General features: G+C 42.6%; 2 protein-coding genes and 4 non-coding genes across 7 annotated transcripts; 1 reads left to right on the forward strand and 5 right to left on the reverse strand.

The window, feature by feature from the left end:
• Nucleotides 1-623: 623 nt before the first annotated feature.
• Nucleotides 624-4,437, reverse strand: LOC117488404 (transmembrane protein 275). The gene is made up of 2 exons (XM_034137273.1): nucleotides 3,986-4,437; nucleotides 624-3,096 (listed from the first exon to the last, which is right to left on the reverse strand). Exon 2 carries the CDS (start codon nucleotides 2,994-2,996, stop codon nucleotides 2,376-2,378), a length of 621 nt encoding a protein of 206 aa, XP_033993164.1. The 5' UTR covers nucleotides 2,997-3,096; nucleotides 3,986-4,437; the 3' UTR covers nucleotides 624-2,375.
• A 7,175-nt stretch (nucleotides 4,438-11,612) lies between these two features.
• On the reverse strand, nucleotides 11,613-21,167 carry kncn (kinocilin). Of its 2 annotated transcripts, XM_034137614.1 has the most exons (6): nucleotides 21,108-21,167; nucleotides 15,830-16,167; nucleotides 13,970-14,038; nucleotides 13,790-13,858; nucleotides 12,814-12,907; nucleotides 11,613-11,819 (listed from the first exon to the last, which is right to left on the reverse strand). In XM_034137614.1, the coding sequence occupies exons 2-6, from the start codon at nucleotides 15,975-15,977 to the stop codon at nucleotides 11,747-11,749; spliced, it is 453 nt and encodes a 150-aa protein (XP_033993505.1). In that variant the 5' UTR covers nucleotides 15,978-16,167; nucleotides 21,108-21,167; the 3' UTR covers nucleotides 11,613-11,746. The 2 variants fall into 2 exon arrangements, with proteins under 2 accessions (XP_033993505.1, XP_033993504.1); XM_034137613.1 differs by lacking the exon at nucleotides 21,108-21,167 and having other exon boundaries at nucleotides 15,830-16,526.
• Nucleotides 18,663-18,734, reverse strand: trnag-ucc. Its single transcript has one exon. It is a non-coding gene; the product is annotated as a tRNA-Gly (tRNA).
• trnai-aau lies at nucleotides 19,815-19,888 on the reverse strand. Its single transcript has one exon. It is a non-coding gene; the product is annotated as a tRNA-Ile (tRNA).
• Nucleotides 19,994-20,065, forward strand: trnaw-cca. Its single transcript has one exon. It is a non-coding gene; the product is annotated as a tRNA-Trp (tRNA).
• Nucleotides 20,559-20,630, reverse strand: trnap-agg. Its single transcript has one exon. It is a non-coding gene; the product is annotated as a tRNA-Pro (tRNA).
• Nucleotides 21,168-22,967: the final 1,800 nt, after the last annotated feature.

The raw sequence follows: 22,967 nt of genomic DNA on the forward strand, positions 1-22,967 counted from the left end.
AGCTAGCCTTAGATTTTCACAGAAGAAACTGTGGCTAAAAAGTAATTAATCAATTGACAGAAAATGTGTCAGCGAAAAATGTTGATAAAAGATTAATTAATTAAATAATTTCACAAGCAATAGTGCTTAAGTTCAAGTCGTTGTATAACATTGTAAATTGAATATTCTTTTTTCTTTTGACTGTTCGACAAAATGACAAATCTTCAATTTGAATAATCGGCTATCAATAATGAAAATAGTCATAGCCCTGGATGTGAAATCGGAGGAGCCTTGATTTGGTGAACAGGAGGCTGGTTTGTCAAAGATAAACTGAAACATAAAGCTTTCTACTGTTTTGTAACTTCTTTCTGGAGAATCATGTATGCGTCATGTTTCGTTGCTTTCCCACACAATGCTGTTAAATAATCTTTAGAAATTGCCTCTTGGAATAAATAATCCTTGTGACAAAGATTGTGCCCCAAAAAATGGCTGGATGTCCCACAATATCACACTGAACTTGTTTGAAATGTGAACATATAACAAATCCAGTTGCTCATTTATATTTATATCCCTTCATGGTGACACTGATGCTGTGTAGCAGGAACACAGTGTCATGCCACGCAATGATAATTAGCAACCCCAGGTTGGAAAGAGCCTTTTTTATTCATATATTTTGTAGGATTCACATTTGGATCATCATCAAATTATAATCTTCACAAAAATATTATATCTTTTACATTTTCCAGATTTTTGAAGAAGCGTTACACAAATAAAAATACACACAAAACACCAATAGTTCACAAAAGGATGTTTGCATTTCCATGAATCTCTTCCTCTCAACATGCAAACAATGAGCTCAGCACAAGAGAGAGATTTGACAGAGAAACGGGTTCTTCTGAGGAGCTGTGTCACAAAAGAAGGTCAAAACTGTTTACGGGAATGCTCTGGCCACTTGATGCAGGTGTTCACTCTCCTGCTACTTCCTATACATCTCTGCTGTGAAAATTAAAGCCATTGGCATGCATTTGTTGTTCCCACAATAAAAGAGAAATGTTGAGTATTTCCTAACAATATGGAATAGAAATCCAGAGCCCAACAAATGCTTTCTGGAGAGAAATGCTATTGTGCACTTTGTTATAGCCCTCATTAGTTCCTGATGTCTCAGTCTAAGGCAACGTTCCTTTCAAAGGAAATCAGGGGTTGAATGTCTTTTGTCAAGAAGACATCACAGTGATGGGGAACATATTTTATTTTATGCAATCTCATTATCTAAACTCTGTCAGACTTCTGTGCTTGCCTATTTGTGTGTAGGTCCAGTTGGGGTTAACTTCTGTTAAATATAAAGTAAGAGGATGTCATGTTAGACATAAAATATAAGGATTCAATACTGTGGAATTCACATGTTCACATTTGTAATACATTCCTCGGTGGAGTCCCACTGTTAATTCAAATCCATAATGACCAAAATCATTATTATGACACATGTCTTTGCCTCACGGTGAATACTATAAATTAATTAAAATACCATGATGAGTGTAACCTTAAAATAGTGGAAACTACACTACCTTCAATGAAAATGTACATGTGAAATTGAAAATAAATATATTAGGAAACACAATATTCACAGTGTTGATGTTGTGGTGGTGACCATTTGTCAAACTGCAAGAATAACGCTTCCATGATTCAACATTTTACACAGTACATGTTAGTATACTGTTACTCTATATATGCACTGTGGTTCATCACAAATACATTGGCTTTAGAGTACTGTGTTCTTGTAAAGAGAACGGCAAAGGATTTAATCTCAGGTGAGAGGATATTGCTTTGGGACCCCTGTGACCTATAATATATTATGCCCCCAAAACAAGTTCAGCAGTGAGAACGGCACACAAAATGCCAAATGTCAAAACAAATGAACCTATACATTTCACTGTTGACCTTTCTCATCTGATCTTTAAGTCTTCATAACAAATAAACAATCATATTATTCATTCAAGCCCTCTGAAATCACTGCTGACAGGTGAGTTTTCCACAAACCAGAGTAGCAGTGAGAGATAAATACTTATGGTTTAAGACCCTTTTCGTTTGATTACTACATGAAAACTGTTCATAATGCCCAACATTAAAAGCAAAGACCTGTAGGAAGTTACAAAAAAAACACAATAGAGGGAGGAATTTGAATTCCAACACCTATGATCCACAAACACTTGGATGTTTCATTAACGTTGCATGCTAATTACCAGTTGGCAGCACAGCAAGAAATTCAAAAGCATACTGTTCACAACCAGAAATATGGCACCACGTCAACTAGAGGACACAATCACACTCAGCAAGCCCTCGGCCCAGAAGGATATTTACACTGGCAGCACTCCGGCCTTGGAAGAGTTTCTGCTCTGCTAGGCGACGGCTTCTTCACGTGGCAGGTTGAGCCTCACCTCCCCTCCTCCTGCTGTGGAGGCCGAGTACACTGCGGTGCCAAACGCAGAAGAAGAGCCGTTGGTCTCCATGGTGAAGAGCGTGCAGGGTCCTGGTAGGGCCGCGTCAGGAGCTTCCTTTTCTGGGCTGGACACCTGGGATGATCCACGGGAGGATGTGGGGCTGAGCTGCACAGCTGTGGTGTCCTGCAGAGTGTGCTCACTGGTCTCTATTTCAAACGCTGCACCACCAGCCAACCCTCCATGTCCCATCAGCCCTCCACCCCTGCCGCCCACCTTAGACCTCCGTGAGCTGTTTGGAGGGGGGAGGCGGCTGCACACGCAACAGGCCCCGAAAAAGGAGAAGGCCACCAGCAGTAGGATAGGTCCGATGATGATTGGGGGATTGGCAGAAGGCACCAGGGTGCTGAAAGCGAATGCTCCCACCAGGGTGATGTTGAGTCCAGCCAGCATGATGCACAGGCCGCAGGCGCAGCAGAGGGCCGGGGAGGGCAGGCCATGAGGGCGAGACTTCCTCCTCGTCTTCTGCTGCGGCTCTTTTTTAGGGACAGGGGTACCAGTGTTTCTGTCAGTGATGACCATGTCTTCACCTCTTTCTCTTCCACTGTGGTGTCAAATCTCAGTCCAGTGTCTTCCCCATGGCAAAGTTTAAATCAATTCACAGCCAGGACAACATCTTTGTCTGTAAATAACAAGAAATGGCAGCTGTTAGGCTTTTTTAGGTACTTCCTTTGAAAGTAAATAAGCTCTGTGGTTACACACATATTTGACTACTCTTGTTCTGTGCACAAGTTGTACTGGACAGCTACACACAAGCATCACTCTGGTATTCCTATCAATTACACATGTCATGATATATATCTGTAAAACAATGAGCATTATTTGATACAGTTAAAGTTGGCTCTTACAGTAAAACTGTAATCTCTTACAGCAGAAGCCTGTTGAACTGTACATTGAATTAAGACTATGCTTTTTGGCTCAAATTCTATGTTAAACAATAGATAAGAAAAGTACATGTCATGTGACTTGGATAAAAAAACATTGAATTAAACAATGATTATAAAAGAGGTAATGATGGGTTTTCAATGGAGAATTTGACTATATTGATACTTAATCATCACACAGTGTAAATTAGATGCACCCTGACTTTTCAACCTTTATAAAAAAGTCACAAGTGTTACTTAATAAAATATCATGCCTGATGAGAATTGCTATTTATCTTATCTTGTTTCGTGGAGTGAAATGTGTGTAATGGCACTGCAGCTGCATCATTCCTGCCAGCTAGGCCACTATGTGAATGGCATTTCAGTATTTAGTTGCAATCAAATCAGCCCTTTCATTCCAGCATGCATCCATTCAAGAGCATTCACTGCACATGAGGAGAGGGGATGTGGGGAAAGGAAATCATTGTTGTTAATCAGTAAATATATTGCCCTGAATATATTACAAACAGTAGGCCTACGTTTAATAAGAAACTATGATTTGCAAAGAAAACGTGTAAACGCATGCTTAGCCTACTGAACTGATGTGATGCATTCCTGTAAAAATGAACCCGTGAAAAATCAACTTACCCTTTATGTCGATATACTGAAGGTCTTCCCATTGTTTGATCAGTAGATTACCACGGAGATCCCAGGTCTAATTACCAGGTGAAAATACAGAGAGGTTGAAAGGACGCATAAAAACCAAACGAGGGGTTTTCTTCCTGATTTCGTAGCGTCACAGTCCTGAGGGCACAAGTCATGACAGCCATTCAATCACAAGAGCGAAGCGATCCGAGCTGATGTGGAATATAAAATCCGAGCAGAGGAGAGGAAAGATCAATTATGTGAGATGGCATTTCTTCTGACTGAGACACACAGACGCAACACGGTGCGCTGCCCCCGGTGTGCACCGAGACGCACGTAGCATCTGACAGGTCACCCCGCAACGGAAATGGAGGGAAACCGCTAAAATATGCGAGGCATCTCTCCGGTAGCCGGGGTTGAGTCGTCATATTTCATTTTTACATATATGTGATGATCTGCCGCGCAGAGCATCTTCTCTCCTCCATGGACCTCTGGATGCGACTCCCAGACTCCTCCTTAACCATCCATCCTTTAGTGTTCAACCCCTGTGTGTGTGTGTGTGTGTGTGTGTGTGTGTGTGTGTGTGTGTGTGTGTGTGTGTGTGTGTGTGTGTGTGTGTGTGTGTGTGTGTGTGTGTGTGTGTGTGTGTGTGTGCGTGTGTGATGAAGGCTGTTGCATCTTGCCTGTATCTCACGAGCTCACCTTTATTTACTTGTTGCTGATTTCTCAAGGAACACACAATGTGAAATCATGTCATTAATAAATAAATAAGCCAACACAAGTGTGCAGTGTTATAAATGATTGTAAGTCATTCGTAGATGGTCACTCATTTGCATCCTAACCTTTGAAATTCCATTAAGTCTAGTGCATTGTGGTGCATTGTGCAATAGACGTGCTTAAGTCACTGATACTCACGGTAGAAAATACTTGAATACATGTTAAAGTCATGCATTTGAGTATTTTCTATTAAAACAAACTCATAATGTAAATCATTATTCAATAACCTGCTGATACTGTTCTATACTTATTGACTGATAGATTGTTTGATTTGTAAACATAGTGAAACATGCTATCTTAAGTACCAAGAGACCAAAGTGATTTATTAACAGTTCAAACCTCAAAAACTATAAAAATGAATTCAAATATTAAATGACAAAGCAGCAAAACTTTGAGCTGGAATCATGAAAAATATATTGTGCAAAAAATCCTAGTTTGTAAAGTAACTACACCGTTCAAATCATTGAACTGGAGATAAAGCTACAATACTTCCCACTGAAATGTAGTGGAGAGTAGAAAGTGCAAAGTAGATGTTGTCACGATCTTATGAAGGACCCAAATGCAGCACTCGAGAAACCAAGGAGTATTGGTAATGTACTTTATTGGTAATACTACCAGAGCAGAGGAATACCAGCAGAACAGTATCAGCCGGATGATGTGCAGGCCGACGAACCAGAGGACAGCGGGCAGAAGGTGAGTCAGGGCCGGGCAGAGGGTCAGGGAGCAGGCGAGGCGGTCAACGTAGGTACAGGCAGGGTCAGACAGCAGGCAAGGCAGGATAGTCCAGGGACAGGCAGGATCAGGGAACAGGCAGAGCAGGCAGGTCAGGGACAGGCAGGGTCGGAACCGGGTGGGCAATCTGGTGACAAACGCGTGAAAGACTAGCATGAAGACAAAGTACGATCTGGCAATGGGTGTGTGTCTGGTGAGGGTTTAAATACTGGCAGTAAAGCTAATGGGTGCAGAAGAGAAAGAGAGTGAGCAAAAACGTGGGTGTGGTTAACAGGTGAGACAGGTGAATGGAAAACTACTGGTGAATGATGGAGCAGAACTGTGACAGAACCCCCCCCTTAATGGACGGCTCCTGACGTCCCTAAACACTAATCTACAGAGGAGGGTGGGAGGTGGGGTTAGTACTCATCTGAAAAAGTTCTTTCGGCCTCCTTCTCCTGCCCCCTGTGGGAATCGGCGTCCTCATCAGAAGCAGGCCCCTCACTGTCCTCCTCGGAAGAGCTGACAGTATGTGGAGAGACTCTCCTAGTGTCTCTGCCCGTCGATGTGATGGCCTTAGAAGGTTGCTCGGGATTGCGCTGATGGAACTCTCTGATGAGCCGGGGGTCCAACACATGACGAGCTGGAACCCAAGACCTCTCCTCAGGGCCGTAACCCTCCCAGTCTACCAGGTACTGGACTCCTCTCCCTCTGCGACGGGAACGAAGCAGTCGATGGAAAGTGTACGTAGGTCCGCCGTCAATCATCCGGGGGGGTGGTGGAGGAGGGACCGCAGGAACCAGTGCACTCTCTCGGACAGGTTTGATCCTGGAAACATGAAAGGTGGGATGGACCCGCAGAGTCCGAGGCAGTCTTAGCCTTACTGCTGCGGGATTGATTATCCTTATAATCTCAAATGGTCCAATGAACCTCGGTGCAAGCTTTTTCGACTCCACCCGTAAAGGAATATCCTGGGTGGACAGCCATACCTTTTGGCCCACCTGGTAGACGGGTGCCTTGGAACGTCGGCGGTTGGCAGAGGAGGCGTACCGGTTGGCCGAACGAACAAGAGTTATCCGGGCTTGATTCCAGGTCTGGCGACAGCGACGAATGAAAGCCTGAACGGACGGACAGGTAACCTCCCTCTCCAGGGCCGGAAACAGAGGGGGTTGGAACCCGTATGCACACTGAAATGGGGACAGCTTGGTGGCCGAACTGATCAAAGTGTTGTGGGCGTACTCGACCCAGAGCAGTTGTTTAGCCCAGGCCGCTGGGTGCTTGGAGACTATACAACGTAAAGCCGTCTCCATCTCCTGGTTCTTCCTTTCGGTCTGACCGTTGGACTGAGGATGGAAACCGGAAGACAGACTGACCGTGGCCCCAATGAGCGTGCAGAATTCCCTCCAGAACACCGAGGTAAATTGGGGACCACGATCGGAAACCACATCGGTAGGTAGCCCATGGAGCCGGAACACATGGAGCAGGACCAGCTCCGCCGTCTCTTTAGCTGAGGGGAGCTTGGGTATCGGCACAAAATGAGCCATCTTACTGAACCGGTCTACCACCGTCAAAATGGCAGTGTGCCCGTTGGACGGTGGCAGACCAGTAACAAAGTCCAGAGAAATGTGGGACCAGGGGCGATGAGGGATAGGCAGAGGTTGTAGGAGACCAGCAGGAGCTTGGTGAGAAGACTTGTGTTGATTGCACACAGGGCAGGCATTAACAAATTCCCTGGTGTCCTCCTTAAGTGTTGCCCACCAGAACCTTTGCTGGACTACCTCCCGGGTACGTTGGATACCAGGATGGCAGGTGAGTCTGGAGTTGTGGGCCCACTGGATAACATCAGACCTCAACATCTGCGGAACGAACAGGCGGTTCGGAGGACAGGCACTGGGTCCCGGCTGGTCATCCAGGGCGGCCTTGACCCTCTCCTCCACTTCCCAGGTAAGGGCGGCGACGAGCTGAGGAGTCGGAAGGATGGTGTCTGAGCCTCTGGGAATGTTACCTCCCTCCCCAAACTGACGAGACAGAGCGTCAGCCTTAATGTTCCGAGAACCAGGGCGGTAGGAGAGGGAGAAATTGAACCGAGTGAAAAATAGGGCCCATCTAGCCTGTCGGGAATTCAGTCTGCGGGCCGACCGGATGTATTCCAAATTCTTGTGGTCGGTCCACACCAGGAAAGGTTGACTGGTCCCCTCGAGCCAGTGGCGCCACTCCTCCAGAGCCAACTTCACTGCTAGCAGCTCCCGGTTTCCAACATCATAGTTTCTTTCCGCTGGTGTCAAACGCCTCGAAAAGAAAGCACAGGGATGGAGTTTTTGGCTGTCTGTTGCTCGCTGAGACAGGATGGCCCCCACCCCCATATCAGAAGCATCCACCTCCAAAACAAATTGTCTTTCAGGATCGGGTACTCGGAGGATGGGGGCGGAGGTAAACCTGGCCTTAAGGTTCTGGAACGCCTCCTCAGCCGAGGAGGACCACTGGAACATAACCTTAGAGGAGGTCAGGGCTGTGAGTGGAACGGCCAAGGTGCTGTATCCACGAATGAACCTCCGGTAGAAGTTGGCGAACCCGAGGAACTGTTGTAGCCGCTTCCGGGAGTCTGGAACCGGCCAGGAAGTGACTGCATCGACCTTGGAGGGATCCATCTCAATGCTCCCCTGTCCCACGATGTATCCCAGAAAAGAGACAGAGGATGTGTGAAACTCACACTTCTCCGTTTTAACAAACAGTGAGTTCTCCAGCAACCTCTTGAGAACCGCCTGGACGTGGTGCACGTGTTCCTTCAGAGTCTTGGAAAATATCAGGATGTCATCCAAGTAAATAAATACGTGTCGGTCCAACATGTCACGGAGCACGTCATTTACCAACGCCTGGAATACTGCAGGGGCGTTGGTAAGTCCAAAAGGCATCACCAGATACTCGTAGTGCCCCGAGGCAGTGTTGAAGGCGGTCTTCCACTCATCCCCCTCGCGAATACGTACCAAGTGGTACGCGTTACGCAAGTCCAGCTTGGTGAATATGGTTGCTCCCTGCAGCAACTCGAATGCAGAGGAGATAAGAGGCAGTGGGTATCGATTTTTTACAGTAATGTCATTAAGACCCCGAAAGTCGATACAGGGCCTTAGGGTCTTGTCCTTCTTCTCCACAAAGAAGAACCCCGCTCCAGCGGGTGATGAGGAAGGGCGAATAATCCCAGCCGCCAGAGAGTTATTGATGTACGTCTCCATGGAAACTCTTTCCGGAGCAGACAGGGAGTACAATCGACCCCTGGGAGGGCTGGTACCGGGATGTAGGTCGATGGCACAGTCGTAAGGCCGGTGTGGTGGTAGGGAAGTAGCCCTCGTCTTGCTGAATACTTCCTTAAAGTCCAGATATTCCGGTGGAACCCCTGTAACATCCGGAACTTGGCTGGGGTTCACCGAACGCTGAGGCGCGGCAGCCTGTTTCAGACAGATCTGATGACAAGAGGGGCTCCACCCCAAAATGGCTCCCGTCTCCCAGTCAATGTTAGGGTTGTGGCGGCGGAGCCATGGGTAACCCAGGATAAGCGGGATATGTGGAGACCGGAGAACATGAAACTGAATAGTTTCGTGATGGTTCCCGGACAGGAGCATGTGAACAGGTACAGTCTGATGAGTCACTGTCCCCAGCAGGTGACCGTCTAAGGCGCTGGCTGGAACTGGGCGAGATAAGGGAACCCGGTCTATTCCCAACTGCAGCATAAGCTCTTCGTCCATAATACTCGCGTCCGAACCAGAGTCAATAAAAACTGCAAGAGCCTGAGAGCTATCCGGTAATAGCAACCTGGCGTGGCTCAATGGTCTCTGAGCGGGAACAAATCCAGGGGTTTGGCTCACCAGTATGTTCCCCATTACTGCTGAGCCTTGCCTTTTACCGGGCAGCGAGAAACAAAATGGCCGGCCCGGCCGCAGTAGAGACATAGGTTACCTCGTCTGCGATGTTCACGTTCCTCCAAGGTGAGGCTGGTGCGACCCACCTGCATGGGCTCATCACCCCCTGGTTGCGGCTCTGGAGTGAGGGGAGGAGTCCCAGTCGAACCCGGATGTCGGGGCGCCCATGCATGTTGAACTCCCTCCGATCGTCGCTCCCGTCTCCGTGTCTGGATGCGCCGATCCATGCGGGAAGTCAGCTCAATCAGCCCATCCAGTGAGTTGGGCAGATCAAAAGACACCAGCTCATCTTTAATGTAAGCCGCCAAGCCACGCAGATAGGCGTCACACTGGGCTTCAGAATTCCAGTTGCTGAGGCGGCCCTTGGTGCGAAACCCAATAGCATAATCCACCACAGATCCATTACCCTGGCTCAGGCTCAGTAATCCTCCTGCAGCGTCTGGACCCACAGACACGGGTCCAAACACCTTGCGCAGCTCCGCGGAAAAAGCGGGGAAAGAAGAGCAGGCGGGTGTCTGCCGCTCCCATTCAGCTGTGCCCCACAGTCGGGCTTTCCCAGTCAGATGATTGACCGTGAACGCCACACGAGCTGCTTCAGAAGCGAAAGTGTGTGGCTGCAGCGCGAACAGGATAGAACAGTTAGTAAGAAACGGGCTGCAGCCCTCCGGTTCCCCGGCGTAACGCTCCGGAGTTCCCACCCGAGGCTCTGGGGTAAATCCCATCGGAGAGAATGCAGAAGCGGGTGCCGGCGGCATGGGAAGAGGCGCTGGAGCAGCCCCTACTGCCGCCGCTAGCTGCTGCACAGTAGCCGTTAGCTGCTGTAGCTGCGCAGCTAAATAGGTTAGAGTCTGGTCGTGTGTAGAGTTAGCATGATGAGCCTCGGTGGCCAGGGAGGCTATCGAGGCTTCCTGCCTCTGGAGAGCGTCCTCAACTCTCTCGAAACGGTCTTTAGGTGAAGAGGAGTGCGCTGGGTCCATGTTCTGGCCAGATCGTTCTGTCACGATCTTATGAAGGACCCAAATGCAGCACTCGAGAAACCAAGGAGTATTGGTAATGTACTTTATTGGTAATACTACCAGAGCAGAGGAATACCAGCAGAACAGTATCAGCCGGATGATGTGCAGGCCGACGAACCAGAGGACAGCGGGCAGAAGGTGAGTCAGGGCCGGGCAGAGGGTCAGGGAGCAGGCGAGGCGGTCAACGTAGGTACAGGCAGGGTCAGACAGCAGGCAAGGCAGGATAGTCCAGGGACAGGCAGGATCAGGGAACAGGCAGAGCAGGCAGGTCAGGGACAGGCAGGGTCGGAACCGGGTGGGCAATCTGGTGACAAACGCGTGAAAGACTAGCATGAAGACAAAGTACGATCTGGCAATGGGTGTGTGTCTGGTGAGGGTTTAAATACTGGCAGTAAAGCTAATGGGTGCAGAAGAGAAAGAGAGTGAGCAAAAACGTGGGTGTGGTTAACAGGTGAGACAGGTGAATGGAAAACTACTGGTGAATGATGGAGCAGAACTGTGACAGATGTATCACAAGTAAAGTACTAAAATATTTGTATTTAGTTACCTTCCACCACTGTGTGGCTAGATTTGTGTGAATTGACCCTTTAAATGGTTCCAAGTCTGATTTCAATGCGAGAAAAATGGGAAAGGCTGGTTTCCATTTTCGTTCTCAAGTTTTAATTTCCCAATTATAAGTTGTGTTTTAATTGTCAATCACATTCATTAGCAATTCAAGTTTGTTATACGTCGCTCCATTGCTAATCCTCACACAGTGTGATTTGAGGCCTGACAATCAAACTGCTGGTTGTCATCAAGGCACTGCAGACTCCTCGACTGCTGTTGCCGACATTATTCAGCCTCACAGCATGCCACAGTTTTTGTCAGAGCGCAGCGTTCTTCCCCACGCCACTTGCAATGCAGCAGCCATTCTGCCTCTGCTGTCCTGAATATCAATGTATTATGTTTCACTGCGGGGGTGCAGCTCACTGTGTAGTTGTTGTGTCTACCTGTACTGTATGTGGCCTGTAACAAATAAAGGCAGGGGAATTGAGCTGATTTTGATTGTCACATAACGACTATAATCATAATTGACGGATATTGAGAACATTGTGAGATGATGATATGAGCTGCAAGCAATTCAAATTACTGGGTTTATTTGCTTCACTCATTGGAAGGAAGTTCTGAAATAGTTTTTCAAACAAAAACAATATAATCTTGGGAGATGTTTATTAGGCCATAAAAACAATACCATGAGGGGATCTCGACAAGCGAGCAGGTTCAGGAGATAAGAGGTCTACAAGAGATCATCTTCTTTTAAAGAAACCTAAGAAAGAAGGTTTAGCAAGGTTGCGCATATGTTGACGTCATGGCAGGTCTTGATCTCCAGTAGGCTGCTTAAGTTTCTGTCTAGATAAGACGTCTGGCAGGTCTGAAGTCCTGAAACACACCAGAGCATTTGCTTCAATTACGGTCATCCCCTGAATCAACTACACAAATACTAATAATACAAATACAACTACTCTTAAATTAACTGTACTGCATAATGAGTGTATTGATATGTGCACAATGTATTAAAATTAACCTCAGGGATTAGTTTAAATCACATTTTTTCCAAGTATTGCTCAGTAAGCATGATATTTTATTTAAACAACATTATTCAGTTCTTTCAGTCTATCATTCATAATTTTCCAAACAAGGTATGTCTTCTTTGGATCATACCTGAATATGATGCTACCAGTAAGATAACTATCATTGGCATTGCAATAAAGGTGGCCCTAGTTAACCAAAATTATACAATATACTAAATTTGAACGTCCCCTTATCTCCTCTAAACAGTCTTTAAGGCAACAGAAAAGCGCATGTCTTATGTAAGAGTTTGTGATGGCTATTTTACCATACATTTTGCTATGGTAATAAAATACGTAACTGAAGCACATACACAATTATAGAGATGACATATAGTTCATCATGAAGCATGACCTAATTAACACCATGTGCTTTTTATTAAGTAATTAATCTGTTAGTTTCAGGACCTCATGACCTTTTATTTTCAAATTAACTGCATTGTAGTTGTGTGACCCAATAAACCAGTGAAGTAGCAGAATACAAGCATGTTCGTCCAAAATGTTGTCAACTTTATCCCATTAGACATGTGTATGAAATTATCATGATTTGAGTGTGAATTCTTATGGCCAATAATGTATTTGTAGGGTTCATACTGATCTTCACTTTGACCACCAAATTTGAAGAAATATAAAAAAAACGTAAGGTGCTCCTGAGATACTCAGGCGTTTTTTAATTACAAGTTTTCTTGAAATATTATATTTAAATACAGAAATGAGGCATTGTCTCATAAAATATTTGCTAATTAGCATCTGCATTTGTATTTGAAAATGAATCTACACGAAGAGATATTATGTTGGACTCTTACCCTTCATCTGGGTTGGCCTCAGCCATCGGTCCGCCCTCCACAAAGGTTCCCATTCGACTCTTGGAGCGCTCCAGGTTGAGTTGACTCTGAGTCCCTGCCGAGAGCAAAGGAGAGCAGATCAACACGCCGCTAAATTCAGAATCATATTTCCGGTTTCACCAGGCTGTATCAATATCTACACGACTTCACCACTTAATATAATGAATTAGGGCTGCTTAATTAATCGTATTTTAATCGCAATTACGATTTTGGCTTGCAACGATTATGAAAACAACATAATCGAAATAAAACGATTATTTTTTTTTTTTTTAATTATTATTAATTTAATTTTAATTTTTTAATTGGGTTTTCAATTGAATTATACTTAAAGTTCAGGGTAATCAACTGTTAAAAACATACTACACCTTTTTTTTTTCAATAAATTGATGTTTTCAAAGTAAATGGATAATCGTTTTTAATAATCGTGATATCAATTATTGACCCAAATAATCGAGATTATGATTTTTGCCATAATCGAGCAGCCCTATAATGAATGTTTTTTAATTGAACTTTTATGCAGAAAAACATTGGGAGAAACCAGTAGTAATATATTTTTGATGAACTGACATTCATATGAACATGTTCAACAGGTGTTGCTTTAATGCAATTCCCTTAGCAAAAGGGCTATTTTCTATCACATATTTCCTTGATCTCATAATGCTTTCCATCTAGGTCAAGCAAAAGCGGTTATGAAAGAAGAAAACATGCTTGTTTTTTTACTTTAACGGAACCCAGAGAGATGACTGATGCTCTGCAGCAGACACAACACCTCTCACTGGTGTTAACTCTCCAGTGAGCGGACAGGTGTCTGATTTGCTATCAACGAATAACGACCATGAACTAAATGGCTCTCTATGAAGACGTAAACAATTAATAGGCGAATTCTCTATCCTTCTGTTGAAACACTAAGGAAAGAAAACCATGAAGGCTCACTCACCTTCTCTTCTTATTGTCTCTACAAGTTGATCAGGAGCGACATTGGCAGTGGGGTGCACTCTGAAGTTTCCTGTGAAGTGAAGACATATTCAGGGACAAAATAACATTTTACTTTAAATACTGATAAAAGAATATACATATTGAGGGTTCAAACAATGAATACAAATATTTAACAACTTACCAAAGGATGGAAGAATATTGTTGATGTTCAGCCAGGCTTTAATGAAGGGGTAGATTGCTATGAGCAGGCCTGGAAAGCAGATAGCATAAAACGAATATAGTGTCCTTATCACTATTGGTTTAAGAAGTAGGAACGATAGTAGTAGTGTGAATATAATCTTTCGTTTTTCTTTGACCTAAATTTGCACTGTAGTGGCCTGAAACTAACTAGGAGTGTAGAATACATTTTGTGTACTGTGCTCATAAGAAAAATCTCATTATAGAAGAGATTTCTACTAATCATTCTGCTAATTGCATTTGCACAATGGCCATATATTGCATGTGAGCCACACCAAAAGATAGACACACTCCCATGCTCATTTAAATCACGACCGACAATAAGACGATGATGAAACAGCCTTCAGATTATTTTATACCAGATACAGTGTGTGATGTTTCTTGCTGTTACACTCAAAGTATAAATTAATGTCTGAACCACAGGGCTTGTGTGCCTCTCTGTGGCACTGTGCTCCAATTCTACACAGTTATTGATTTCCCTTATAAGCACAAGAGCTGACATTAAACACTGGCAGGTCCTGAGGGTGGCTGTGATGCATGCATGTGCTTAAAATGTCATGAAACTGCAGAAGGAGAGAAAAAAATCTGCCAAGAACACTCTGTTCATACTCATTAGTCAGCCTATGTGTCGGAGGAGGCATCAAGGCACATAAGCCCCCAAACACATCATTAGATGCTACTTAGCTGCACGAGAGCTGCCATAGTGAATGTCTCAGTCAAGCTGCTGTCTACAGTTTTGATTTGCCAATTCTTTGTGCACATGAGTAACACAAATTAATTATTGAGAGCTGATCAAATCCTCAGCGAGAACACGTTTACCATTAACAATGCATGCTAATGTTGTCGTCCTCGGATCAAAAGCCCTGGCCTTTGCTTCTTTCTCTTTCTCACTTCTCCATCTTGGCAGTGAAACTCCTCAGGCTGTCAGTCGCTTCCAGTTACACTGTTGTATCAAGTGATCACATGGTGTGTTTTTCAAGGATGGTGAAGGGAAAATGTCACAGGCCACATGCTCTCACTTTAATTTGGGATTTTAAAAAAAAGTATTCATTCCTCATTTTACATGTTGGATATTAACTGTCCACCTCAAAAAATTAAATTCATGTTTTACTGCCTCATGTAAAAAGAATAATGATCATTCCATATTATATTTATCTTCTTATGACCTTATTAAAACACAACATCTAAAACAGTAGCTAACTGGTATTTCCTTTTTACACAACTTGAATATTTTCTGGTACTTAATTTATAAAGAAAAGTAGTGTAGGTTCTCCTTTATTATCGATTAACCTGCCGTATATTTGTATTGATTTATCTATAACATTTGCGTCGACTGATTGATTCGTCTAATTAGTGTTGAAGCTTTGTCCTACCTGGTATAGTAACTTGATGTTAGGGCTCGGTTATCACATTTTGGGCAAAATGGTATACAAAAAAAGTTGTTTTAACTTGACTAATTTGAAAGAGGTAACGCAGCATAAAATGTCCTGCCAAAAAAACAAAGAAAAAGTCATCCAAAATGTTTCTATAGCGGTGTCTAAAAACATGTCATCGAGTCAAAATCCTTTGGAGAAGCCAGTCTTGTAAACATTTGGAAAAGTCATGAAGTATTAAGGTGATCAAAGAATGTATGTTTTAAGTTGTTAACATTCAAAAATCTTCCATCGATATCCTGTGACACTATAGAAATAATCAATGGGTGTTGTGGCTCAAGACAAAAAGCATGAAGACAAACAATAAGTAACTACTGTAAATAGCTTTTCTAAAACTGGGTCAGTAGTTAGAAAGTTTCACACACACTCACCGAGGCCTCCCGCTCCCAGGAAGATCCCTCCTACAGCATCGGCGTCACACTCCCTGGACACCCCGATGATGATGCAGCCCGCCACGATGCCGAGCAGGGACGAGCCCACCCGCAGCCCGTGGTACTCCCCGACGCTGACGGGGTTCATTCGGCAGGCGGAGGCCTCAGGGCCCTCACTGCCACTGGCAACTTCACTATCATCTGTGGAAACCTCTCCTCTTCCTCACTTTCACTCTCTGACACAGGAACACTTTCTCTGACAGAGCCTCCATCCCTATTCTCCGTGGATCAAGACGTCTCATGCATCTTTAAAGATGGGGCTCTGGTTTCCATTGCCACTGAAAATTAGAAAGCTTGGGTCTCTGACTTTTACATGAAAGCGATACATGCGATACAAATCTGATCACAGCGCTCTTCCTACCAGCACCGGCATCTAGTATCACTGGATGCCTGGAGAGTAATTTAGGAAATATAAATACACTAAAACAGCTGTGTGGTATGTATTGAGCATGACAGAGCATCCAGGACTGAAGCGTATGACACAGTGGTGTGAGTTCAAGGGCAGAGACACAAACAGAGAAGGGGGGATGGAGGAAAAAGAAAGGGCAACAGTTAGAGAGAGAGAGTTAGAGTATGTGCTACTTGTGAGATTTGTCTGCAAGCTTGAAGGGAATGTGTAATGAAAGGTTCGGAGAGTCCTCTACGGTGGGGGCCCGAGGCCACGCAGAAAGGCCTGCAGTTGCCATAGGAATAGCATATCCATGGCAACAGAGGGAATAAGAGGGTAAGCAGGATTAACACCGGTGAATAGGAAAACAAATGAACTAAGTGGGGAGAGAGGAGAAACAGTGACACATTTCCTGTTCAGCAAGTCTACGTCGACTTCTATTATTATCAATCGATGCTGCTGATACGGTGTGACTGTGTGTGTAATGTGTGTGTGTGTGGGAGAGAGAGAGAGAGAGAGAGAGAGAGAGAGAGAGAGAGAGAGAGAGAGAGAGAGAGAGAGAGAGAGACATAGGCAGGCCATACCTTTGTGACCCTCCTAGCGACAAACTGTCAAAGGATATATATTTTTTGTATGTCAGCAAAGAAGTAAAGAGGCCAATACCTGTTTTTTTTCCAAGATTCATATTTATTTACATTTGTGAGAGGTCTCATTATTAGACCTTGAGGGCTATACTGTATATGAGGCCCTAAAGGAACTGCTCCATTATCTGTATCTGTATCCTGATCGGAGCAGAGACACGTTCACTAAGCCGAAAAACTATATCCGGTCACAGAGATCTGCTATTTTAAAGTAAAGTCAACACATATCGACCATAAATATAGTCTATATTAAGAACGAGAAAAGTTTTAACATATAGTTTTTTTAATACAAATGTGCGAGGGTGATGATGTCAGAGCATCGTCCTATGTGCCGGGGCTTAGCCCCGGACAGCCCCGGCCCAATTGAACCCCTGCCAAGGACCACTTAGCCAATAAAAAAACACTCGCAGAGGTTATGATTATGCGCGGTCCCGCGGGGGAGAGGTCTGAGCAATCTTTAAACATTAAATTAAATTATTATTATTTAAATATATTTATTATGCAACACCCGCGACCCGACCCGCATATTCTTTGTTTTACCCAGAACCGAACCCGGAAAAAAAGGACTCTGATCCCCGCATCATCCGCTTGTGCGCATCAAAGACGCAGACTCATTCCCACTAAAGTAGGGGTGAGTGTAATAAGGAGGCAAAGTTGATGTTCAGTGTGTTGCCGGGAGCATATAAGGATTTATCCACGATGTTGAAAATGTAAAAAATGTTTTTAAAAACAGTTTAAAACATAAAGATAATAAGGTTTTAAAAAGTTATTTTTTAAATGTTCTTAGGAGGTGACGCTTCTCAGCCAATCAAATCGGTGCAGTCAGTGAGTCAGCACGATAGATTCAAACACAGAGACGTGCTCAAAAAAGAGAAAGGTAGACAGCGAAAACAGAGCATTTAATGACATTTTCTCTTACTGGACCTCTTTGAAATGCAATTGAATACCCCTGCATTATAGCAACAACAACAACAATAATAATAATAATAATAATAATAATAATAATAATAATAATAATAATAATAATAATAATAATAGCAATAATAATTGGGAGGGGGGTCACGGCTGTTCTCATGTTCTCTGAGGGGAGGCTCACCTTCCCACACTTTGAAAACCCCTGGTCTAGAAGATTCTCTGGGCAACTGAGAATAAATCTAGGAATTATTGTGAAGGAAACGCAATAACATTGGCCGGGAAGGAAATACTTTTAGAGCTTGCTTTCAGGTGCTAAAGTGGCACACCATCTCTAACGTTCACATAATGAACACACTAAATCACCAAAGCTTGAGCTATTAGTGTGGGAGGCTGTGCAGGGCCATTACATGTGAGGCAATAAATGTTAGCAAATGACACAAATGTATCTAATCTCTGAGGTTAATGACACTGTGCCCTGTAGAGGGTTACGGGTGTCTCAGGTTGCCTCTAGACATTACATTTAGAAATACAAATACAAACAAAATTCTGATAAACAAATTATTAAAATATATTAAATTCAACTTACATGTACTCACATACATAAGAAAAGCAGATGATATTGTTGCAACATGTCATACATGTTGAAATTATGAAGAAAACCATTTTTGATGAAGATGAAATGTAGGCTATTTATATTTCAATACAATTTGGCTGTTTTCTTGTGTATAACAAACATATGTAGTTATAAGCTATAAGCACATGTTATGTTTAGCAGCAAAAAAACTGATCAGCAACGGAGAAATGCTGTGAGAGCAGTGACAATAAAACATGCGTTGGCCGGGAATCGAACCCGGGTCAACTGCTTGGAAGGCAGCTATGCTCACCACTATACCACCAACGCTTGACGACACAGTAAGGGAAACGCGGAATTTTTTCCCGTTTTGGTTATTCTATTAAATCTGAGCTGGGTTGCAAAAACGAGAGACGCTTCATGCACACGAATCAGCGAGGTTAGCCAGGCAGAGCTATTAAACCACAATCTGCCAGAAATCACAATCCTGTAACCAATCAGGCTTCAGACTGAAGTTAGGACCGCCCACCTCATAAATGTAAAAATCATAGACTGTATATGGTAAAAATACATTAAATATATAAAATAATGTATGTTCTGTTTTATTCTCAACTTTTATTTATACATCAATTTATTGCCATATTTATTTATGCATTTTTTTCTTGTATTTATTTATTCCTGTATTTTTTTCCACATGTATTTATTTCAACATGTATTTATTATTTTATTCATTTATTTCCGTATTTATTCATACATTTATTTATTTATACTTATGTCATGTTCCTATCTACTTTCTCACATACAATGATGCAAAAGTATAGACTACAAAATAAAATACTAATTTCTACATAATATAAAAGCAAATCAGGTGTGAACTTTGGTTTAAATAGTGAATCGAAATGTTCAATGTAATGTCAAGAAATAGAATAAAGCTAGTTTGATTCTCAACAAGTGTAATGATCTCCATTTAGTAAAGCATATAGGGGGCTTATTACTATTATTATATTAAAATACTAAAACATTTTTTTTTAAATAATGGATGTTTGTTATATACAGCTATAGTTTAGTCCACCAGATGGCGGTGTAGTCTGTGGCAGACAGCTATCTACTGTGAGATTGATAGAAAACATGCAAACACAAAGACATGTAAATATATACCTTAATAAAACGAAAATGACTGTACTGTACTCAAGTTTGGAGGACGGAAACTGACGTAAGTTTAAATAAATGTAAGTGAACGTATTCGGTTTTATTTTCAACTTGTATTTATTTATACATTAATGTATTCATTTGTCTTCATATATGTACCTATTTATTTATTTCCTATTTATCTTAATATGTATTTATGCATTTGTTTAATTCTTCCTATATTTACTTCCGTGTGTATGCATTTATTTATGCAAAAATCAGTGGCCAGTACGGGTATCGAACCCGCGACCTTCGCGTTATTAGCACGACGCTCTAACCAACTGAGCTAACCGGCCATGCACATTACGAGTAAAGTAACCTATTCATACAACATCAGACAACATATTATGACACCTATCAACGTTTATGTTCACGGTATGCAGTAACGATATGTTGGATCGGACCTCGTGGCGCAACGGTAGCGCGTCTGACTCCAGATCAGAAGGTTGCGTGTTCAAATCACGTCGGGGTCAGTTGTATTGATATTACTTTTATTTACCTGATATACTAAGCAGCGTCTCAATTAACCACCGTCATCCCTCCGATTGGTAAAGCTTTTATATATTGAAACAAAATGATGGGGTAGGTATAATAAATAAATACAGGAATTAATATCTGTTAGAATAACCAAGACGGTGGCAACAAAGCATTTCACTTCCCAATTTATAGATACAGCTCTGGAATACATTCAGAGACCACTGCAAAATGATCAGTTTCTCTGGGTTTACTCTTTATATATACAGTCTATGGTTTTACTACCTGTAGCCTATGTGTTTAATTTTTTTATTTTATAAACTACTGACAACATTTCTCTGTGTTGGGTTTCAACCTATACAGTCTATGGTTTCAACAGACACTGGAATATAATGGCTAACATACATGTAGCGAATGAGAATGAGAGTGGTCTTTTAATAATTTTCAGAGCTGTATGTCGAGTATGTGAAATGCCGCCAGCATAAAAAAACAGGGCTCGTCCGGGATTTGAACCCGGGACCTCTCGCACCCTAAGCGAGAATCATACCCCTAGACCAACGAACCGACGTCCGAATCGTAAGTAATAAGAAATTATAAAGCTCGCAACGGCATGATCCTTAGACGTTAATTTTAGATTTTATTTTTGCAGGGGATCCTAAAGTCCTCATATTTTTTTAGTACGCACGAACACAGACAAACATTTTTTAAATCCCGTGGTAACATAATGTGTTTACTAAAAACGACAGAAACCACGAGCAGATACATTGTTTCCACAAGGGCCATTCTTTCTGTTTTATATTTGTTTGTCTTACATTTGCTAAAAAAAAAATGTAGACATTTTATGTTAAATTGGCACTTCCCCAAACTGGTGGAGACCTAACCGCAGATAGCGTAGCTAAATATTAGCCTGACATGTTTGCTAGCTAGCAACAGTAGGCTAAGACTTGTAAGGTTAGTAAGAAAAACATGTACATATTTAAACTATTTATTGTTGGCTAATGGTAAGTAAAAATGCTATTTGCTATAAGAAATACTACATACCTGAATCAACATCATTAGTTTGATCCATGGGGTCAACAACAACACAAACAACAAGTAGGCGCGGCTGTTAGTGGCTAACGTAACTTGCACCTTGCTGTGTGTTTGCAACAGTTGACTGCAGGTTAGACTGGTTTGCACTAGCTGGTGAGATATTATACTTAACTGCAATTACTAGCGTTATATATACCGTCTGTAGTTATTACACACTAATTAGGCACTAATTTGAGTTGAGCATCAGCTAACTAGCATAGGCCATAAAGACCATGCGTCATAATGTATGATTGTGCTATGGCTGTACCTATGGCTGTAGTACCTGTACCTACCTTACCTGTTGGAGGGCCACAGGGCAGAGACTGCTGCTGGGTTTCTTCCCCCACCTCTGTCTACCACTCTCTTTGCATATTTTATGTACACAATACCTCCAAATTCCCATTAGGTAGAGAACACAGCAGACTTTACATGGTAGCTTCCTCAACTTTTGGTAATAGACTAGTTGCCAGCTCATAGAGTCCTATTGTATAACAATGTATACATACAGTATTTATATATATAAGGGAATAATAGGCCTGCTACCTTACTCCAGATTTACTGTGTGTCAATTTTGTTCTGTCAACACAATATTGTTTAAGAATAGGGATAATGAAATCATAACATAAAGTTATCAAAGTTTTAGATTCTGTCACAGAATTACCCAATGAAGGACATGCCTTTGATAATGCTTTAATGTTGCAAGATCCCTAGCAAAATAGCTGGTAATCAAATTACCTAAAAACAGTTGACGTAGTGGGTTATTGGAGCGCTTCTGTTGTAGAGGATGTGGCTGTTGTGGAGGACTACAAGTACCTTGGAGTGCACTTAGGCAATGGACTGAACTGGAGGATCAACACTGACGCTGTGTACAAGAAGGGGATGAGCAGACTCTATTTTCTGAGTAAGCTGAGATTCTTCAACGTGTGCAGCAAGATACTGGAGATCTTCTACCAGTCTGTTGTGGCCAGTGCACTCTTCTTTGCTCCGGTCTGCTGGGGGGGCTGCATCAGAGCCGGTGACACCAGCAGAATCAATAAACTGATCAGGAAAGCTGGGTCTGTCATCGGCATCAAGCTGGACCCCTTTGAAGCTGTGGTGGAGAGGAGGACACTGAACAGGCTGTTGTCCATCATGGATAACCCCACCCATCCTCTCCACCTGCAGCTGGACAGTCAACGGAGCTCCTTCTCCAACAGACTGCTGCAGCTCCGCTGTCACAAGGACCGATACAGGAAAACATTCCTGCCCACTGCAATAACTATGTACAATAAATCACCTCTGGCTGGCAGAGAACTCTCTGCTCCATAGTTTCTCTTGGAATAAAACTACATTGTACATTTTACATTTATATAATCTGTTCAATATTTAATATTCCATCTGTCATATATTTATGTATATATTTATGTATAATACCTTGTTAATTCAACATGTATATTTTCTACTTTCTTGTTTATTTCTAGTCTTTGAATTTTTATTGTACAATACCATATATTTTTATGTTGCTGCAATGCAAAAAAATACCAAATTGGGATCAATAAAGTACTATCTTATCTTATCTTATCTTAAAACATACTGCCAGACACACAAAAAAGGGTAACACATGGCAGTTGGGTGAAGATTCAGGTATTGCATTCACAGTAAACCATGAACTCATACCTTGAACTCAAAGTATTTCATATTCAAAAGGCTTTGAAAAGTAGCCCCTGTATATAGGATTTGCATTCCCTTGCATTAGGACAATGTTGGGATAATAGAAATGTAACTGTACATCTTTTGCCAAGAGTGAATCAAAAATGTTTCTATTTTTAAAATATTGGAAATTCTATAAAT

The sequence above is a fragment of the Trematomus bernacchii genome, unplaced genomic scaffold (genome assembly GCF_902827165.1).
Source record: "Trematomus bernacchii unplaced genomic scaffold, fTreBer1.1, whole genome shotgun sequence".
Classification (NCBI taxonomy): Eukaryota; Metazoa; Chordata; class Actinopteri; order Perciformes; family Nototheniidae; genus Trematomus; species Trematomus bernacchii.